At 38.9% G+C, this 21,846-nt stretch overlaps 1 protein-coding gene across 1 annotated transcript; it reads left to right on the top strand.

Annotated features, from left to right (window-relative positions):
- The first annotated feature begins 567 nt into the window (after positions 1–567).
- On the top strand, positions 568–11,889 carry TIMM10 (translocase of inner mitochondrial membrane 10). The gene is made up of 3 exons (XM_087950499.1): positions 568–700; positions 1,510–1,610; positions 11,581–11,889. Exons 2-3 carry the CDS (start codon positions 1,540–1,542, stop codon positions 11,780–11,782), a joined length of 273 nt encoding a protein of 90 aa, XP_087806625.1. The 5' UTR covers positions 568–700; positions 1,510–1,539; the 3' UTR covers positions 11,783–11,889.
- Positions 11,890–21,846: the final 9,957 nt, after the last annotated feature.

The raw sequence follows: 21,846 nt of genomic DNA, 5'->3' as shown, positions 1-21,846 counted from the left end.
ATAAAGTGCCAGCGTTATTTATCGTGACTGGAAACAACATTTTATTCTATATGCTCTAAGAAACCCGAACAGGTTGATTAGCTTAGAGTTCCGTCTATCGCCCGAACCCAGAAAAGTGGTGTTGAAAAAGCCTTAGGTACAGTGAATCATCAGCGCCTGCTGCAAAGGCGACCACAAGATCAACAAATCGCCCCACGTCTCGTGCAAAGGTTCATTGATAAAATAGCAGGTCTAGTTTATTTTGCCCTTCTCTCAGTAAAAAACAACAACACCCGATCCCCTCTGGCTTGCTCTTTTCCCTACGATGCTCTGGAACATCAGGACAGCCTTCTTTGACGTCTTGGACTACAACTCCCAGAATTCCCCAGCTAGAAGCCATGCCAGCCGTGAATTCAGGTAGCCACGCTCTAGCCACCATATCTCAGACTTCTCCTCCCGGCTCCCTCCTCTCTCTATGGTTTGAAATAGGAATAAATGGCTCCCATCACACTGCAGCTGCGCAGTAGGCTCTGCGCCTGGCACGTGATGTCAAGAGTCGTACAGTATTGGACTGAGCTAATTCGAGAACTTCTCCAGCTGCCTAGAGAAGGCCAGATTCTGTCCGGAAAGTTTCTATGGTATCCAATGAAGGGAATGAACCCAAAGGCACACTGGCGGAAGTGCTGCTTCCTCGTGCTTCCGGTTGGTACCTGGGCCGAAGGTGAGTTTTGATAGCGAGGAGAGCGGGAGGCTGTTGTGCGGTTTATATAGAAGTTGATTGGAGAGGCAGAAAAAGGATGGAGCGGGGTCTTTTTGGTGGAGGCGAGGCTGCAGGCACAGGAATTGGGGAAAAAAGGGGAAGGCAGGGTTGGAAACACCAATGGGTTTGCTCACTTTCATAAGGGAAGCTAGTCAAAAGACGCGCCTGCCTCCCACCATTGCCAGCAAATAGCCGCCAAACGAGCTCACCCTGAGCGAAAAAGCTTTGAGATTCGGGCTTCCGTCATTCTACTTCAGGTCTTTTTTTAACCTAAATTTCATTTATTTTTTTTCCCAATATAACAAAAGTGCACAAAAGTAGACGATTAAGAGAGAAAGCCCTTCCTCCTATCAAGTTTGTTTATTCGTGTCAGAAGCATCCCGATTAAAATAAAGCATACTATATATGACATACATTTTTTAAAATATAAAATGCAAGATGACAATGTGTACAAGTTAAAATTTAATTTCTACCCAAGTAATTGCCACCTTATTCTTCTCCTTTCCTTTCTGAGGCTTTTTAACTCCCGTCTCTTTCTGCTTCAAGAGTTGATATGATGGCTTTTTCTTGCCATGACATTGATTGGTTAAAGTGGGAAATGGGACCTGAAGTGATTGATGCACTCTCACATTTTATTAGCCAGTAGGATTAGGTTATTGAAAGAGGTTTCTAAAATACTGAGCATGTACAATTTTATTGAGTTAGTGAATGCGAGTGTGCATATGTTTATGTTGATAGAATTACTAGCTTCTAATATTTGTGTTCTCCAGCTATAAAAAATCCATTTACTTGAAGTTGCTATGGATCCTCTGAGGGCTCAGCAGCTGGCAGCTGAGCTGGAAGTGGAGATGATGGCTGATATGTACAACAGGTATTAACATTTATAAGTACAAGATTTTTTAAAGCTATTTTAGCTTTTTAACCCCATGAAAAAGCTAACAGAGTTGTTATCTCATTCATTTTGGACTACACCATTGGAATACAGTCATAGGTATCTGCGGTTAGCCAAGTTGATCCTTACAAGGAAACTCCAACTGTCTTTGAATTTTGATCATGGAAGCTGTTTCTGCTAGGCAATGGTGGCCAGTGCATGAAATGCTGGAGTTTAGTGAGACCTCCATGCTTGTCACTCAGGTGATTGGACAGCAGGGGTGGGTTTCTACCGGTTCTGTCCACCTCTGTAGAACCGGTAGCTCTGAAGAGCAGCAGACATAGAACCGGTTCAATGTCTGCTGATATTTTTGCCCACCCACTCACCTGGGCTCTTACCTGATCTTTATTTCCTGAGTTTTCAACTTCAGCTGCCAAACGAGACACAGCTGCAGTTAGAAAAGCAGGAAAAGAGGGCTGTTTCAAAGGCTGCTTCTCGGCAGGCAGCTGCTGATGACAATTTACAGGCGTGCAGCCTGCAGGGAAGCTCGTAAATCCCGAACCGGTAGTTAACTCTGTCGTATCCCACCCCTGCTGGATAGGCTTAGGAGCTTTTAATTGTGGAGATGCTTGGTGATACAACTAAGAAGGTGTGAGCTCCTCTACTTCTGCAGCTCTGGCGGTAAGTCAAATGACGAAGCATAGCATAGTACCAGAGAATGAGATTGTCAGTTTATGAGAGAAGGAAAATATAAGAACGAACTTTTTAAAAATCTTCTGATGTTGAATAGTCACTATTCTATAATTTTTAATTGTAATTTAATTTTAGTTTTAATATTTTTATGTTTTATTTATCGGTCGTATTATATTGTATGCTGCCCTTAGTCCCCATTTGAAGGAGATGGGCAGTTTAGAAATAAGAAGTATAAATAAATAAACTGAAGCAGATGAAAGAAGCCTAAGAAGCCTGGTGAGATACCTCTGGGAGGCAAAGAAAGCAGAGGGGGAATATAGGTACAGTAATATCACTAGTATGGGGCAAGAGCATTTATGGGCAATCTCCAGCCATGATGCACTGAGTGTGGCAACAGCAGGAAGACTTGCATGCTGGGAGGAAGAGAAATACTAGCATTACCCAGCGGGGAAAAAAGGAGAGATGGTTGCCGTTATTTCTTTTAGTCTCCTCCTAGATCTGCCCAGTATTTTGCTCTCTTCCACTTCAAGGCAGTGAAGTTGCCTTCTTTTTTGTAAGTACCTCTCCCAGCAAAAAAAAAACCAACAACCCAAAAACCAGTGTAAGTGGGTTTTTTATGTTTCATATGTATTGTGGGCTTCTTGCAGTGACTGCAGTTTTTCAGAGTCTATGGCCCACTATTTGGAAACTATTGATTAGACACTTATAATAAAGAAAGTGCTATTAATGCTAAAATGGTTGTTAGAGCTAAAATTATAGAAAGAAAACTTAAAATTGAACTTGTAATTAATGAAGATGAGTAATGAATGATTCAGTCTTAACTGGTTATTGAATTTGGGATAAATAATGTGGTATCTAAAATATTTTTGTATCATAGCTTTGTATTTAGTATCACTGTTTCATTTAATATTACTATATCAACTTCCTGAAGTCCATGAAGGGTTTAAGTGGGGATAAATCTCATAAATTAGATATGCCAAAATGGCACCTGCCTAAAAAGATGCTGGTCTGTTTTAATCCAAAACGTGTTTTTTCTGAGACAGATTAACAGATCAGTTTAGTAGTAAGTAATACAGGCATATTTTCATTAAATGTTAATACTGTGCTTAGCAATAATATGGGTAAACAAATTACAACATATAACTGTTTGCTGGTAACAGTTATGAGTTCCTAACTATTGTGTAAGTTTTATGATAAAAAGCAAAAGGAATAGGTATAACAGTCCTTTTTATAGTCATAGCCAACATGCAGGGGTTGGTGGAAGACCTAGCTGCGCTATAGTTTCATGTGTGTCCATTGAGGATGCTAAACTGAACAAACTAATGGATATGCAGGTGTAGGAGTTGGAATTGGAGACTGGAGGCTAAAAGGGAGAATTGACTATTGATTAATTCCACCTCCTCTAAAACTGGGTAAATTTACATACTTGATTATGCAGTATATTTATGCTGGATGCTCTGTATTTTACTTGTTTTTTTTCCTGAGAAAAAGTTAGGCTGTTTTTAAAGCTACATGTTCAAAGCAAATTTTTAACATCTTAACATTAAAATAATCTACGTAAGAAGTGATGGGAAGTTTAGGAATATCACCCTCAGATGAGAGATAAAGACATGATGAATTTGAAATAGCTTATTAAGATGGCACCATAAGTTTGATTCCTTGTGAATGAATGAACAAAGTCTCACCATCTCAGCCTGTCTGTTAATAGAAACTTGCAGTTTTCCCTTTTAAAAATAAGTTTATAAAAAGTTTTTAAAAGAAGATAAAAACTAATACAAGCAAGGCAGGAAAAGAAAAATCAAAAGAGAACATTAGAAATGCAAGAAAGGAAAAAGTTTTTTAAAAAGAAAATAAAAAATGCAAAGAAGTGGCTTCCAAACTTCTTTATTCCAGTTATAAGTACAATTATAAATGTCCTTCTTTTTCTAAAGTTACAAAACGTCTGCCTTCTTTCTATCATCTATTCTGTCTAATCAAAGCCAAAAATCATAAGTTCATTTTTTTCTCTTTTCTGCAATAAGTCTATAAGGGTTTTTTTATCAGTAATTAACATGGATAGTGGCTTTTCTCTAATCAAAGAAGAGAATTTGGCTATCTCAGCAAGTTCATCATCTTCACCAACCATTCTTCCTTTGTAGATTTCACTAACTCTTTTCCTCATTGGGCATACATGTCCAAATGTGATTTCCATAAGACCAGCTTGGACTTTCTAGGCTAAAAAAAGCTTGAAGAATGGCATAGAGATGGATCCTGGGAAGGTCCCAGCGATCCTAGAGTGGGAGCCTCCGCAAACGAGTAGAAAACTACAAAGTTTCCTCAGCTTTGCTAACTTGTATCATCAGTTCAGCGCAACATCTGCTCGAATAGCCCTATCAGTCACAAACTTGTTGAAAGCTAAACCCAGGCCTGGCCAACCTCAAAACTGATGACTGGAGTGCCAAGCCCACGTTAGAGAAGATCAAACGTCTTTTAGCCGCTGAATCTGTCCTAAAAGCCCTGACCAAGATGAGCCCTTTGTAATATAAGCAGATGCCAGTGATGTGGCTGTGGGGGCGGTGATTGTTCAGTAAAACGCAAAGGGAGAATTACAGCCATGTGCTTATACCTCCCACAAGCTCTCTGAGACTGAGAGATGATGGACTATCTGGGAGGAGGAACCCTATGCAGTCTGTTGGGCACTCCTTACTTGAAAGCAATTCCTGGAGGGCAGTAAAATCCCCTTCAAGGTGTGGACAGACCACAAAAACCTAGAAGCATTGAAAGCTCCCTGTTGGGGATTTTTTTTTAAAAAAAAGGATTTTATTGGTTTTTAAAAACAAACATAAACAAACAAAACATAAAAACATCAAACTGTCTTCCATAGGTGTACATACAGTGTGCCAGTTGGTTTACAAATTGTTTTGTGCTTCCATTTCGTAGTCTTCAATTACAATTACATTACATATAATCTCATATTGTCAATCAAAAACTAAATACCTTAGTATCATTATTAATCCTTTGACTATACTTTGATTCATTCATATTTTACAAGATAACCATAATTTACTTAATTTATTGTATAACAGTTCATATTATCATCCCAAATCTATCCTAAAATCATTTTGTAGTTATAATAAAAAAGAAGTATCATCTTTATATATTTATTATTTTCTAAGAATCTACATATTTCATTACTGTACTTTGTTATCTAACCATTGATAAAAAAGATCCCAAATTTTATAAAATTGTTTATCCTCTTGTTCTCTAATTTCAAATGTCAATCTACTCATTTCAGCACACTCCAATATTTTCTTAATGATTTCCTCCTGTGATGGTATCTTCTCATTTTTCCAGTTTTTAGCAAATACAATCCTAGCCGCTGTTAATACATTTACAATCAGATATTTCAAGTCTTTACTATAAATTTCAGGTAAAATTCCCAATAAAAATATCTCTGGTTTCAAGTCTATGTGTTTTTTCGTCATTTTCTTCAACCACATGTGGATTTTAGTCCAGTATTTTTTGGAATCCGCACAAGTCCACCACATACGGTAAAATGAGCCAGGTGTCTGATGACATTTCCAACATTTTTCGGATTTATTCTTGAACATTCTTGCTATTCTTGTCGGGGGGGAAATGCCACCTGTAAAACATCTTATACAAATTTTATTTATATGCTGTTGACATTGTTATTTTATAATTTTGAGATCACAATTTTTGCCATTTATCTAGATCAATCCCATATCCAAAATTCTTCCCCCAAACAATCATAGTTTCTTTAACTTGTTCTTCTAATTTAATTTCTAATAAATATCCATACAGTTTTTTAATCACCTTTTCATCAGTACCTGTCAAAATCTTATCTAAATCAGTCAATTTATCATAGAAACCTTCTGTTTTAGAATCTTTATCATACCTTGAATGTATTTGCGCATATGAAAACCAATTCATCTTCATACCTTGTTCCTCTAGTTTTTGCATAGATTTAAGTTCACCCGTTTCATTCAGTATTTCACCATATCTAACTGTTTGCTCCTTTTTGTATATTATAGGATACGGAAATGCTTCAATAGTCGATAACCAGACTGGAATTTTCAAATAACATTGCCTTTTAGTCTTCTCCCAGTTTAACCACAGAGACTCCCGTATATAATGTCTTCTAAAATACCCCTGTGTTTTAGTTCCTTTGTACCATAAAAAAGCATGCCACCCCAACAACAAATCATGTCCTTCTAATGTTAACAATCTAGCATTTCTTAGTGTTATCCATTCCTTAACCCACATCAGATTTGTAGCTTGGTAGTACAATTCCCAATTAGGCAGACTAAATCCTCCTCTAATTTTAGCATCTTGCAAGAGTTTTAACTTTATTCTCACTTTCTTACCTTGCCATATATATTTCAACACAATTTTACTTAAATCTTCAAAATAATCTTTTCCAAGCCTAATTGGAATTGTTTGAAACAGATATAAAATTCTGGGTAATATATTCATCTTGATTGTTGAGATTCTCCCTATTAGTGACAGTTGTAAGTTTTCCCATTTTGCCAAATCTAGCGCTATCTGCTGTTTAAGTTTAATATAATTATTCTCTTTTAAATGTACTACATCTTGCTGTCAAATATATCCCCAGATACTTAATCTTATTCGTGACTTGAATTTTCAATAGGTCTACCAGTTCTTCCTTTTGTCTTAATAGCATATTCTTTGTCAAAATCTTTGTCTTATCTTTATTTTCAAACCAGCCACCTTTCCATATGTCTCTATCTTTTCTATCAATTTTGATGCTGTTTCTAAAGGGTCTTCTAAGATGAAAACCAGATCATCTGCAAATGCTTGCAGCTTAAATTCTTCCTTTTTGATTTTCATTCCTTTTATATTCTTTTCATCTCTAATATTTGTGTTTAACACTTCCAAAGTTAACACAAACAACAAAGGTGATAGTGGGCACCCTTGTCTTGTTCCTTTTCTTATATTAATAGAGTCTGTCAGCTCTCCCTCTATCATTACCTTTGCCGTTTGCTTATAGTATATAGCTTCTATTACTTTCCCTGTTGGGAAATTGAATGCCAATCTCCCATGTGACAGGTGGGGATACTTACCACTATAGTAACAAGTTATCTGCAGCAGTTATCATATGCAACAACAAAGTTCTATGACTTTTTCCCCCCAACTCTCTTTCCATCAGTCCCACATAAATATCTCTGGTCTCCAATTTATTCAAAAGTTATTTTACCCCCAAAATATTTCAAAATTAGTTACATCAGAAAATTTTTAAGAAAGTAAGCTTGTGCAAACTTTGTGTCCATATAAGCTGTGTTATGGCTGTGAGTTTGCTTGAAATCCCAGCCACCCAATTCATGAGTCGACTGCAAAAACTTTGGTTCTTGCAGTCTATTCTCAAGAAGCACCTGCCCCAACTGCAAATGGCAATTTCACAATCTCTCCTGATGTCCAAAAAGAATGCTGGCCAAAATTCTATGAATGGTCACCAATATCTGCCAATTTTGGTTCAAGCAGTTAAAAGTGGGGGCAGGAATTTTGTACAGTACTTTCAGCATCGCAAAATTGATGACAATCAGGAAACACAACCAGATGAATGAATTAACAATCTTGTAAGTCTGAAAGTACAAACTTCCCACCATCACTTTTAATTGCTTGATATTTTAGGGCAGCTCCCTCCCAATGTTCTTTCTTTGACTGTTAAGCCACAGGAGGCTCCTGCTCTCTTCTCTTATAGTTTCCTGGGTAGCATCTTTTCTCCTCGTTCCCAAAGTCATCCACCTATTCCATTACAACAGCTTATTTCATGTCACTGTCATTGATTAATAAATACAAAAAAACAAAATACCTGAGATTTCCCCGTTTTTCTTCTCTTTCCATATTCTTTCAATTTCCTGGTTTCCATTGATCTTTCATATGAATAGGCTTTTTATATGCTGACACAGGCTTCTTATTTCCTGAGAAATATATAAACATATGTATATTTATATCTGCAAACTAAGCAGACATTCGGGAATCAGTGGGAACAAAAAAAACAAAAAATAAACAGAAAAAACAAACATACAAATAAAAGGAACTGGAACTGGCATACACTAGTAGTAACAGTTATATGTAAAAGGACAGGTAAGAAAGGATGTCTGGAAAGTCTAAATCTGATAAGATGTGTTGGCTTCCCTCAATCCCATCCATCTATACCTTTTTTCCTAAATATGCCAAACATACTTATTATCCACTACTTGCGTCATATTCCCAAAGTATGTAAGTATTTGCTTATTCAATTCTTTATTTTTATTTACAGCTGGTCCTCAATTTAAAACCGTTAGTTTAGTGACCATTCAAAGTTACAGCGGCACTGAAAAAAGCAACTTATGAACATTTTTCACATGACCATTGCAAAATCCCCATGGTCACATGATCAAAATCGAGACACTTGGCAACTGACTCATGTTTATGACAGTTGCAGCATCCCGGGGTCATGTGATGACCTCTTTGCAAGTTTCTGACAAGCAAAGTCAGTAGGGAAGTTGGATTCGCTTAACCGTGTTACTAACTGAACTTCAGTGACTTGCTTAACAATTGTGGCAAGAAAGGTTGTAAAATGGGGCAAAACTCAACTGTCTCACTGAGCAATAGAAATTTGGGGTTCAACTGTAGCCTTAAGCGGAGGGCTACTGTATTAATCAGTTTTATAAGGTTGCCTATCTATGTATTGAAACTCTGGGCACCAAATAAAAAATATCAACAGTCATATAAAAACCCCAAGTCGAGTCTCCTCATTAAAAATCTGAGAAGATACCAAGACCGTAAATGGAGACTATAGCTTCAATAACTACGGTCTGGCCCAGCCTCTGAGGAAAGAGGCAATCGTTCACAGCCTTTTGAAAGGCTGATAGGATTAGACCAGTGGTAGTCAACCTGGTCCCTACCGCCCACTAGTGGGCCTTCCAGCTTTCATGGTGGACGGTAGGGGTTTTGTCCCCTACTTTATAAATCACCATTACTGTGGGACCGGTGGGCGGTTAGAGAAAATTTTACTACTAACAGAGATACAAAAGTGGGTGGTAGGTATAAAAAAGTTAACTACCCCTGGATTAGACCATCCGTATCTTTTGCTGCTTTTATCATCCAGGGGAAGTGCCAATCATTATTTGGTCCAGGTCTAATTGGCCAGTGACTTTTGCATGCCCAAAATGGATTCCTTCAAGCATTTTGGAAAATATTTCCAATCCAGAACAATAATTTTTTCCTTGAAGCAGAACATTTCATGAAATTTCATGTTTGAAACTCTTTAAAAATGAAAAGTTTTGCACATCTCTATTTTTTTAAAAAAACATCCTTTTTATTTGGCATTTCTCTTTCCATGTTCAGGTAATCTTCAACTTACAACCATTCATTTAAGGGCTGTTTGAAGTTACAACAGAACAAAAAATAAAGGGACTTACAGCTGTTTTCACACTTACTACTGTCACGGGCATTCCTGTGTTCATGTAATGAAAATTCAGTCGCTTGGCAACTGGCATATATTTATGAGGGTTGCTGCATCCCAGGGTCATGGGATCCCCCTTTGTGACCCTCTGGCAAACAAAGTCAGTGGGGAAACCAGATTCACTTAACAAATACGTTATTAACTCAACATCTGCAGGGATTCACTTAACAGTTGTGGCAAGAAAGGTTGTAAAATGGGGCAAAGCTCACTTAACAACTCTCTTGCTTAGCAATGGAAATTTGGGGGCTCGACTGTCGTTGTAGATCAAGGATTACCTGTATGGATGCTTTTTGTAAAAAGTTAAATATTTATTTATTAGCTTGTGGGATTTTGGTAATTTCTGCATAGTTTTATATGTCCCTGTTTTAGCCCCATATAGGTAGATACACTTTATTTTCAACTGTCTAAGCCTCACGTAGAGATGTCAGCATTAACTACCGGTGCCTCTTTTCCTGCAACTTTAAAGGATTCAGTGGGCATTTCATCTGCATTTGATGTATTCCCGTTTGAAGCTTTTCTATCGGGTCATGTTCTTGTTGGGCTAGTTCCTAAATATATTCTCTCTCCCTTCAAATGTCTTTGTCAATTTACAATCTCTTTTGTAAATGATCCCAGTGTAGTCTTTTCATCTTCCTTGAACCTCTTTTGTCCATTCAGATATTTTCTATATTTTTTGTTGAATATTTTACCAGAGCTGAAAAATTTCCCTTGATTTCTGGTTTTTTTTACTGCTATTTTTCTTGATACTTTCCCCTATTTATTCACAACCTTAACTTTTTGTGCCTTTTTTGATACGGAATGTCTGTGTCCAGTCAACATACATCCTTATTTCCTTTCTTTGAACTTTCCTCAGCTATCATGACAGCTTGTTCTGAAAGACACTTGAATCTTTTCCTTGGTAAAATTTTGGGGATTTTGGTTTGCTGGCTTATTTGTTTTTGCTTTGGTTTCCATAGGAACTCTTCTTACCATACCTTGTCAGATTTAGTTTTGTGTAATTTAAATATACTAATATGTACCATGCACTGACCTTGTGTGTTTCAACTATATAGCCTCTAAGTCATATTTTACTGATATACCTTTTTTCTTTGATTTTCTAAGTTTAATCCATTTGAATAGCAGTAATTCATGGTCTGTTTTACAACCTGTAACTGACTGACTGGATTGTGCTTTTTCATCAGAATGGCTGTTAAAAGAAGATAGCAGTGATGGCAGAGAAGCATTTGAAGAATTGTTAATAGAATAAGAAACCTACTGTAATCCAGCTACTGAGGCAAAATATGGATTTCTGAATGAAGTGCTGCTACTCATTCCATCATAGTGTCATCTGGATTAGAATATTAAGATGAGGTTAAACTAAGTCACTCAGGGTGCTTTGAGTCTGCAGTGTCCAATATACAAAATTCAGTATTGAATTGATAGTTTCTGTCCAAAAGTATCGTCTAGACCAGGGGTGTCCAACCTTGGCAACTTTAAGACTTGTGGACTTCAACTCCCAGAATTCCTCAGCCAGCTTTGCTGGCTGAGGAATTCTGGGAGTTGAAGTCCACAAGTCTTAAAGTTGCCAAGGTTGGACACCCCTGGTCTAGACTATTTGTAGATCAAGAAGGGCTCAATCTGTAATTTTGATCCTAAAGAAACCAAAGCTGCACCACAGATTGTCAAACTCTTAGAGGAAACATTATGTTTTAGATACCATTAGAGTTGTGGGCATGATGGCCTTCAATGTTTTATCAGAATGAAAAGCAGATGCAGAACTCTGAAGAATGAGCTGTTTTCTCAAATTCTTTTCTTCTTGCACAATCACAGAATGACCAATGCCTGCCATCGTAAATGTGTTCCTCCACACTACAAGGAAGCAGAACTGTCAAAAGGGGAATCCGTGTGCCTGGATCGCTGTGTCTCCAAGTATTTGGACATTCATGAGCGGATGGGCAAGAAACTGACAGAACTCTCAATGCAGGATGAAGAACTGATGAAGCGGATGCAGCAAGGGACTGGACCTGCCTAAACTCCTGTTCCTGATTCTCCCAACCTCTCTCTACACCTTGTGTCCGGACTGGTGTTCAAAATTCTTGCTTTTGCCAATAAAACATCCATGCTGTGTTCCCTCTGCCAGCTGCTAATGGGGCTGAAACTTTGTCTTCCATTTTTAGGCTTGATAAATGATTGTGCCTTGTGAAGGAAAACGAGCTCATCTCTGGAATCTTTTCGTTAGCTTATTCTTTCTCATTGAACATTGGAAGCAGAACCTTTGGGTTTGCTTAGTGGGCTATTTTTACACTTATTATCCAACTCCACAGAATTTCCTGGCTTATTTCCATTCCCTTGGTACACTATGAGAAAAAAGGAAGCAGTTTATTATCATTCAGTTAAAATACCCTTCTTAGTTATGTTCAGTTTTTAAATTCAGGACTAGGCAGGGTACTTGTGTAATACTGCTTTTACTTCCTTAGAGCAGTTGCTATGTCTTTTCCTGAGATCTGTTTACAGTACTGTACACCAAACAGATTTATAGACATGCTGTGTGCATCTCCCCAGGTGTCCCCCTTTTGCATTTGACGTCAAAGAACTGCAGGCTTTTCTGTTTAGAAAAGTGTTTCCCTGCCTAGGCAACTCTGAGAGGAGTGGAGTTCAACTCCCAGAATTCCCCAGCCAATATGATCATTGCTGGCATTCTGGAAGTTGAAGTCCAATCTTCAAGCAAATGCTGGTTCAGAATCATAACATCATAGCTGAGGGGTATTAAGGGAGTTTCTAATACGTTCCCTCCCTCCTGCAGCATGTGGAACCATTTAACTCACTTCCATGGGGAATGGGAGTGGTGCATCACATGACACAACTATCTCTTAGCTGATCTAGGTAGTCAGCCAAGCTAAATGGGCGGAAAACAATCCAATTTACCAGCCAATGTCAGGAAGCGGGGGAGAGGTAGAATTTTCCCTTTCTCCAAATTTCAAATATGAAATGCTTCAGAAGCAGACTTTTCCACCAAGGAAAAGGAACAAGATCAGTAATCATGCTGGCCTATATTACGCCTGATAACATAATTGTTAATGTTTAAATAATTGATGTGAGCTGAGTGTTTCCCCGTGTTTGGGCTCATTGATAAAACTGGCTGCGGTTGCAACAGATCATCAGAAGGGGGAACTAGAGCCTGCAACTTTGAAGGCCCTAGGATTGCTTGGTTGGTTTGCAGATTTCAGGAAGTAGGAGCCCCCATATGTGGAATTCTTAATGGACACCAGGCAGAGATTGAGTAGTGCATCTTGGAGAATTGTAAACTATTTGATAAGTGACTTCTGATTTCAACCACTTCTTCAAAGAAAGATTACTGAAATTATTAGCTGTTAGCTTCTTGGCTAAAATATAGCTGCTGTTCTTGTTTGATGTACTTACTGAACCAGCAAATTTTTTGTTGTAGCTTTTTATTGGAGGGTATAAACCATTTCTCTGTAATTTGAAGCAGAGATCCTATTTCTCTTCACGTGGTCTTCATTTTGCTGGAAATGAGGTGCGGCACGTTGTTGCTTTCCAAATAGCCTTTTGCCTCAAATGCACTTGTAATTCAATCTCTGTTGAAGAATGCCTCTGTGTTTCTGCATTGTTCTGGATGTTGCAGTCTCTAGTGTGACATCTGTGAACATATAGGAGCTTTCAGAAGACTGCCATGGGGCTCACTATGCGATCTCTCCCCCCCCCCCATAGATTGATTGATATTTTTAAGAACTGTTTCCCAGAACAGCGGTTATTCTTTGCCTGCTTGGTGCACCTTTCTGGGTCCTTAACGCACACACCCACTTTCATTTGGATTTCACAGCATATTTGTGGGTTGCGGAGGCTAAATTATGCCTGTTGTGGCTTGTAGGAGGGGAGGGAAAAAACAGATGGAGGCCATGGGAGGAAGGTGAAAAAGCGTGGGTTGGTCCAGGATGGTGCATGCATGTGAGGGAGGGAGGGAGAAAAAAAAATCAATGCAATTAAATAGAAAATTCAAATGTAAGAGGTCTGGGTTAAGGAAACCATGGGGAAGCGGAAGGGAAAAAAGATGGCAGTAAAATGGAGGTTTACATCTCTGCACATGTACACACACACACACACACGTATGAAACAAAATTTTACAATTGGTACTTTTTAAGGGGTGAGTTGAGCTGGTTAGCATTGACTAAGGGAGTAGGAGAAATGAGTCGGCTGGTGAAGACAGAAGGGCCATTTGCCTTTTTTTTTTCTTCCGCTGTACGAAATTGAGGTTCTACAGAAGCAGAAAGCCTTGGTTTCAGTATTTGCTACCTGTCTATTTGGCATTTAATTTCACGGGCAAATTATTGTTATTTGTCCGTTAGCCTCACTGTTGTCATTCTGTGTCAGCCCTCACAATTTGTTTTTTTAAAGAAAACACTGAGTAGACTTCTGAGCCCAAAACCCTTAGACATCGAGCTAAGCACACTGCTACATCTTATGGCCAGCAGGGGTCGGTGGTCAACAAAGACTTTTGAGCATTACTTTTATCAAACAAACAAATAAATTTTAAGGTATGGCTAATTTTATAATGAGTATAGTTCATAATTGGGCCCTTTAGATTTCTTTTAGACTCGCTCTACCTTTTCTAATTAAATAGCAGTACTTAGCCAGAGGGTGATTTATTCAATTAGAGCTGCTTAAAGCAATTAGAAGTTATTTAAAACCACATGCTGGAAGTTATTTGGCAATCCTTGCTTGTGGTTTTATTTCTACCCCGGGCAGGATGCTATGTTGCAGTTGCTTTCATAGATCCCTGTATGCACCCTGCGGGGGCTGGGAAGAGCGACCAGAGTTTAAGGCACAGGGGCAACAGCAAAACAATTGCAAGACATTCACAGGATTTCATGATTGGGGAAAAGTGGGAGGAGGAAAGAGAAATGGGACCCCTGCATCTTTCAAAATAAGACCTGGAATTTGATTCACAACAGTTCATTTCTATTCAATTTCATTTCTCTGGGAGGAAGGTACTACAGTAGACCTTGAATTATAACCATTTGCTTAGCATTTAAAGTTAACGACACTGAAAAAAGTGACTTATGACCATTTTTCACATTTATGACTTGCATGATCTCCGTGATCATGTGATCAAAATTCAGGTGCTTGGCAACTGGCATGTTGCATGCGACCTTTTGACAAGAAAAGTCAATTGGGAAGCCAGATTTATTTAACAATCATGTTACTAACTTAACAACAGCAGTGATTGACTTAGCAACTATGGCCAGGTCATAAAATGGGGCAAAATTAACGTGTCTTGCTTAGTAACAAAAATTTTGGACTCAATTGCATTCGTAAGTTGAGGACTACCTAGACTCCAATTGTTAGGAATCAAAAATAAACTTTCATCCAGATGTTTGCCAAGAGACCCACCACTGTTCCATATATCCATGAATCCTCCATCAATATATTTTATAGGTACTTTACAAATTAAAAATATACAGTAAAAACACATATTCAATTTTCTGTCCAGGTCATGCAAGCCCTTGTTTCATGCTGGCCCTGTACAAACTGGTCCCATGCTGTAAAACAAACCCCAGTTCTCATCTGCGTCTCTGGGGATTTTTTCACCACTGCTGGCCTGAATGGCTTACAACCGTTTGAATTAGCAGAAGACTCTGGCATGAAATTTGCCATCCTCATTGTCAATCCCTGTCCTTGCTCCCTACCGTCTTCGTTTTTCAAGGCCCAGCAGTTACCTGATTTCTTTCCAAACTAATGGGTAACAAAAGCAAACTATATCTCAGTTGTCACTAAATCTGGTTAGCTTAAGGGGAAAGCAGTATTTTAGTGTGGCTCAGGAAAGCTTAAGATCGTCATCTTGTGCACTGGGGACAGGGTGAAGATGACATCAAGAGGACACGGCAGAAAAATGAGGATGCTGGGGCATGTGTATGCTATTGATAGATACGAGAGGGGAAAGGTCCTTTCCTGCAGTAGAGGCAAGATGTCTTTCCTATGGCTTTCAGATTATAGATATTCCTTTTGGGGAATATACGCAAGAATCTACTGCATTTCTTCAACAGGTTGGAGCATTTTTTTTTCAAGTGACTTCATTTTCCCCTAGTCTCTCATATATGTCATTGCTTTGTATTTTCCCATTTAGGTTTTGCCTTCTATTTGATTGCTTCCTTATTTACATTTTCCCCCTCCAGGTCCACTCCTCATGGTAGCCTATTAATCTTTAGGGCAGGGGTGGGATTCTACTGGTTCGGACCAGTTGGGGTGAACCGGATGTTAAATTTGCATCTGGTTTGCCGAACCGGTATTTGAACTGACCGGCTGGCCCCACCCACTCCTCCCCAGAGTCTCCACGTGGCCCATTTTCGATGCAAGTAAGTGCATGGTCCATGCGGAGGCTCTGGGAGGAGGAAAAATGGGCCTTCCGGAAGTTCAGAAACGGGCGTGTTTCTGGCTTTTGGAGGGCCTCCAGAGCCCAGGGGAGGCCGTTTTCTCCCTCCCAGAGGCCTGAGGGAAGCCTCTGGACCCTTGGGAAGGTGAAAAATGGCCCTCCTGAAAGTTCCGGTAGGCCATGCCCACCATAGCCACGCCCACCCAGCAACTGGGCAACGAACCAATTGCTGCGATTTTTGAATCCCACTCCTGCTTCAGGGTATAAGCTTCACACTTTCACAGGAATGGGGTGGCTCAGTCTGTCCCCTTCTGTTGCTTCCAAAGTTTAAATCTGCATTAGTGTTGATCCCCAAACCTTGTCAGCCTTAGCTTTATGTTTGCCATTGTCATGTTAGCGGTACAAGCTTGCATTTCCCTTATCAGGAGCTCTAATAGAAACTAATTTTCTCGGTCACAGCTTCTAAATGGAAAGCAAATCCATAATTCCGCAGTGGCACAGTGGTTAAAATGCAGTACTGCAGGCCACTTCTGCTAAATGCCAGCTGCTTGCAATTTGGCAGTTCAAATCTCACCAGGCTCCAGGTTGACTCAGGCTTCCATCCTTCTGAGATCAATAAAATGAGGGCCCAGATTGTTGGGGGGGGGGAATATGCCGACTCTGTAAACTGCTTAGAGAGGGCTGTAAACAGGGGTGAGATTCTACCAGTTCGCACCTATTCGCTAGAACCGGTTGTTAACATTCTAAGCAGTTCGGAGAACCAGCTGTTAGAAGAAATTACTGGCCTAATCCTGTAAGGAAGGCAGGAAGGAAACATTCTGGTGTTGCTTATAGAAACTGCCCCTCCGTTAACCCTTATTACATTATTGGCAGGACTAGACTTCCTGTCTCAGGAACATCTCTGGAGTTTTTTCCCCGTCCTTTGCTGGTACTTTGCTTGTGTGGAGTGACCATTCAAAGTTACAATGGTACTGAAAAAAGTGACTTATGACAATTTTTCATACTTACGACTGCTGCAGCATCCCCACAGCCATGAGAGGCCAGGCGAGGAGATGCGTGCCTCGATGTGAGTGATATCAAGTTGATCACGTCCAGCCAATAACATGACCAGCAAGCCATGTCCACCCAGTCACATGACCACCCAGCCACACCCACCATCTAGGGCACGCCCACAGAACCGGTTGTTAAAAATTTTGAATCCCACCCCTGGCTGAAAAGCACTGTGAAGCGGTATATAAGTCTAAGTGCTATTGCTATTGTTCTGCAAAGGATAAAGCTGAACTTATGGCTCAAGCAGTCTATGCAATGTTTATTGATCAATTAAGCTTAGAACTACATGTCTCGGGCTTTTTCACTTTTGTTGGCATTGCCATTCTCTGTCCACTGATTGACCTTAAAATCAAAATGCTTTTTCTATGTTCAGGGTCATGCCGTTCCTGATTCATATTACTTCACTCATTAACCACCTGTAAGTCTCCAACCCCTGTCTTTAAAATAAACAGAGAGCTGAGATGCTGCCCCTATTCAATTCAGTGAGAGAGAATTATTTCATAATTGCTTATGCTCAGCAGCCAGATCTTCCTTATTTAGCACACAATATTTTCTCCTATGAATTGAAGATATTTTTCATGTTGCTCATCTACGAATTTCAAGAACAAGATTAGGTGGAGAGAATTTCAGGCAGAATCTTATATACCCAGTACACTGAAATTACCTGCAATGGGTTATATTTTTGCATTGTGCTAAAGACTATGAATATGTTGCTTCTGACACGATCTTACATATATTGTCATGAATAAAAAGGAGAAATGTAAATGAGCGGCAACTACTGTATCTGTAAGGTGGATATGTGCCAAAGTTAAAAAACATTTTCAAGGTATAGTAACCTAGCTATGGTAAACTAGGGATATTAGAAGGATTGTTCCCTCAAAATTAATAGTGCATCATCATATACTATTCATAAATCTCAAAGCAATATGGATAAGAGGATGAGGCAAATACATTAATCTAACTCAGGATTCCCCAAATTGTGAGGTATGCCTGCCTTGGGAAGGTGCAGATAGAGGCCAGAGGAGATGTGAAGATTTTTTAAAATATCTTTATTGAAAGTAGTTCAACTGTATTGTTTTTATTGTTCATTTGGTGTTTGGATTTTTAGGGGCGGAACTGAGGTATGTACATTAAGATTACACTAAAGGGAGGTATGATGGCAAAAAGGTAGGAATCCTTGATCTAACAGTTAAACAAAACAATCAAATTATACAAAAACAATATTAAAACAGAATGTCACTACTATAACTGCAGGGCTGGATTGACAACTTAAAAATGTTTCTTACATTTGTATTTTGCCTTTCATTCAAGAGTTCGGGACAGTAGACAAAGTGCTAGCTTCTACTTTTCTCAAACTTGTGAAGGTAGGATGGGTTGAGAGAGAGAATGCCTTATCCAAAATCATTCCCATGGGTTTAATGTCAATTTTCGTCTGATCAGTGGTCAGAGATGATGGTTATTGTAGTTAAGCAGCCACAAGTTCCCAAGTTATAAACTTAAGTGATAGAAAAAGCAAATAAATGCCTAGATAAGACAAGCCATTTGTTAATTCTAACTGAAGCACAAACAAGCTAAACACATTTCAACTTGGCATGTTGCCTGAATCCAAGCCTATAATATTGTTCATAAGCTCAGTGTGTTCGTAATTGCAGAAATGAGTGTAGATGGACTAAATTATAGTTAAGCTAATGATAACTAAATCTGCGGCGCAAACCGAGCTGTTCAGAAACACCTGAATAACCCATGCACTGCATTTACTAGCTTATCTTATGTGAAACTTTCTAGGCGTACGAGCATTACCTCTAATCAAAAATGTTTTTATAATGTATTTTAATACTAATGGAGTATATGTGCTACCATCTCCTTATCTCGAGTAATCATGAGGCAATAAAAGCAGCCATTAAAACAAGCAACCAGTAAAACAAATAGCCGTCTATTTAAAAAAAAAAAGAGCACAAATGAAAACTTTTTGTTTTGAAAAACAAAAGCAATCTGACTTTTGGGCTGTTAACTTTTTAGGTGGCCATATTCTTCTGTGAACTGCCCAGAGTTTGGTATAAGATGGGTGACTATTATAAATGTTTTAAACAAATAAATACATTATTTATACATTGTATCCACATTATTCACTACTGTACCCCTAATAGAGGAAGCAGCTCCTTGGCAAATCTTAATACTCAGGCAAGTGAAGACACAGGAAAGACATTCGCTCGAACATAACAGTCCCAAAACATTTAGATGTCTGAATAGTATTAACATTAACTCTGACTGGAAGCATAATGGAAATCAAGCAATTCCTTTAAAACCAGGGATGATTTTGGTACCAAGCCACCACTATACTTTTAATCAGCTTCACTTTGAATGTTCTCAAAAGTGAAGTACATGAGAATACTCTAAAATATATGAATTCCTCTACTATGATTAGGTCACAGCTCTACCACCAAAGTGTGGATTCCCCATCAAATTATTTTAGCCTTCAACAGTGATCCAACAGCTGCACTTGATTCTGGTGACATGGAGAAGTATGTTTTTCTATATTGTATCATTCTGGTGGTCTCACCTAGCAGCTTCATATAAAGATTAGACTACCTAATAGACATGGTTATACAGAACATTTCCAGTTTTTGGAATCAGCATATACATAGTGTGAAACCATCACATAGCCACCAACTTGTACCATGCATAGCTGGTGCAAAAATATGTATTTTATTGTTAATAATTTATTATTAATAAAAAATATTATATAAAAATTGGTGAGACACAAGTGTGCTAGCAAGATGGCAGTTACCTTACCTTCCTTCCCAGTCAGGTCAAGCAAGATTACTTCAGTCTAAAAACTTACCTCCAGAACATGAGTGAACGGTCATCATCCATAGATAATTTCTCCAAGATGTCTGAAGCTGATTGCCTGTCATTATCTCAGCATTTTATCTGGAAAGCAACTGGTTGATTACCTTTTATACCTGAGTTCCTGGAAGTCCTTATCTGAAGAGACTGTACTATCGCTTTTCATAACACCCTGCTCCTGCTCAGATAACCCCCACCTGCCATCCTTTCAAACCAGCCAGCCAAATTCTTCTGCTAGCTTTTGTAAGCCAAATGATTAAGACTGCATATAGTGGAACAGATTGACTCAAGCATTTATCTTTTTTTTTCAGGCCTTGCCTATTGAAACCAATGATCCCATATATGACTAAGAAATGCTTTTGATACCGATCTAGGCTGTCTTCAAATACAGTGTTATATTCTGATTAGATACAAGAAACTACCTAAATGTACTGAACAATTTATCAGAGCAGATGGGCAAGAATTTCACTTCTATATCCACTAAGTACAATGGTAACCAAATGCTAAATATTACCACCTGGAATAAGTCTGCTGGACAATACTTTGAGGATACCGTGGTGGAGATAACATGTCATAGAATGAGCCAAACAGCTGGCCCTAATTATTGAAACAGCTCTCAGAGGTTTTCACTATAATAGCATTAAGCAAATGGGTTAGTGAGAAGCAATTACTTTTGGGGAAAGGGGGACAAGATGCATTTATATCTACTTCTTCTGCTGCTGCCCTGGCTATTGATACATAGGCACATGAATCTAGGGATTTTGCATTCCAAAATGATACTTCTGAGCCATTGGGATACTGATTCTATGTGTTATTCTAAGATTGCGTTTCTAATACTAGGCACCAATCTTCCACAGATTCTTAATATGCTTCCCATCTGCTATAACTGTTAGAAAACTGTATTTAAACAAACTATGATAGTTGAAAACTTTTGCATAAATAAATGATCATATCCATTTTATTTGGAAAAGATCTTCTATAGAACCTATGTTCAATATCACACCAAAATGGAGCACTGAGGCAGACATATTCACTATTTTGGTGAGAGCAACTTCATGTGGGATACAAATTTCCTTTTAGGGTGTCAAAGATTACTTGACACAGTCCATCTTGTAGCAAAAAGCTAGAATCTACAGCAGTTGGGCAGCGTTGTCCAAGAAACACTGTCCATGAAAGCCTTAACCAATATATTAGTCTGCTGGCACCTTTTGTGATTAACCAATTTTATTTAAAAGACATAAACTGTTTTTTTGAGCTGCAGCTCACTTCAAGAGATACATAAAGTGGTATTTAAATCGCAATGAGGTAAGCAAAGGGAAGGGAGGAAGAGAGAAAGAGGTGGTATTCAGCAGGTTCTGACCAGTTCTGGAGAACCGGTAGTGGAAATTTTGAGTAGTTCAGAGAACCAGCAAATCCCACCTCTGACTGGCCCTGCCCCCATCTATTCTCTGCCTCCTGAGTCCCAGCTGATCGGCTGGGTCTTCTTTTGTTGCCCTGCACAGGAGAATGGAGCTGGGAAGCAGGTTAGTGGGGTGGGGAGGGAATGGAGATTTTACAGTATCCTTCCCCTGCCATGCCTACCAAGCCACACCACACTCACCAAGCCACGCCTACTGAACCGGTAGTAAAAAAATTTGAATCCCACCACCGAAGAGAGAGGTTGGTTGTGCACATGAAGGTAACATATGAGACAGATTACATGTAGCCTGTCAAGTAGTCATAAGTCTCAATTGTATTCTGTCTCCTCAAGAAATTAGGAAGAGTCTGGTAGCACTTTTTCCAACTAATCAATTTTATTAAAAGCCATGAGC

Source organism: Notechis scutatus, chromosome 1 (genome assembly GCF_049901735.1).
Source record: "Notechis scutatus isolate UNSWTSFEM ecotype Mainland chromosome 1, rNotScu1.2, whole genome shotgun sequence".
In the NCBI taxonomy this organism is placed as follows: Eukaryota; Metazoa; Chordata; class Lepidosauria; order Squamata; family Elapidae; genus Notechis; species Notechis scutatus.
Note: the sequence above shows the minus strand (reverse complement) of the source record. Positions and strands in the feature narration are given on the sequence as shown.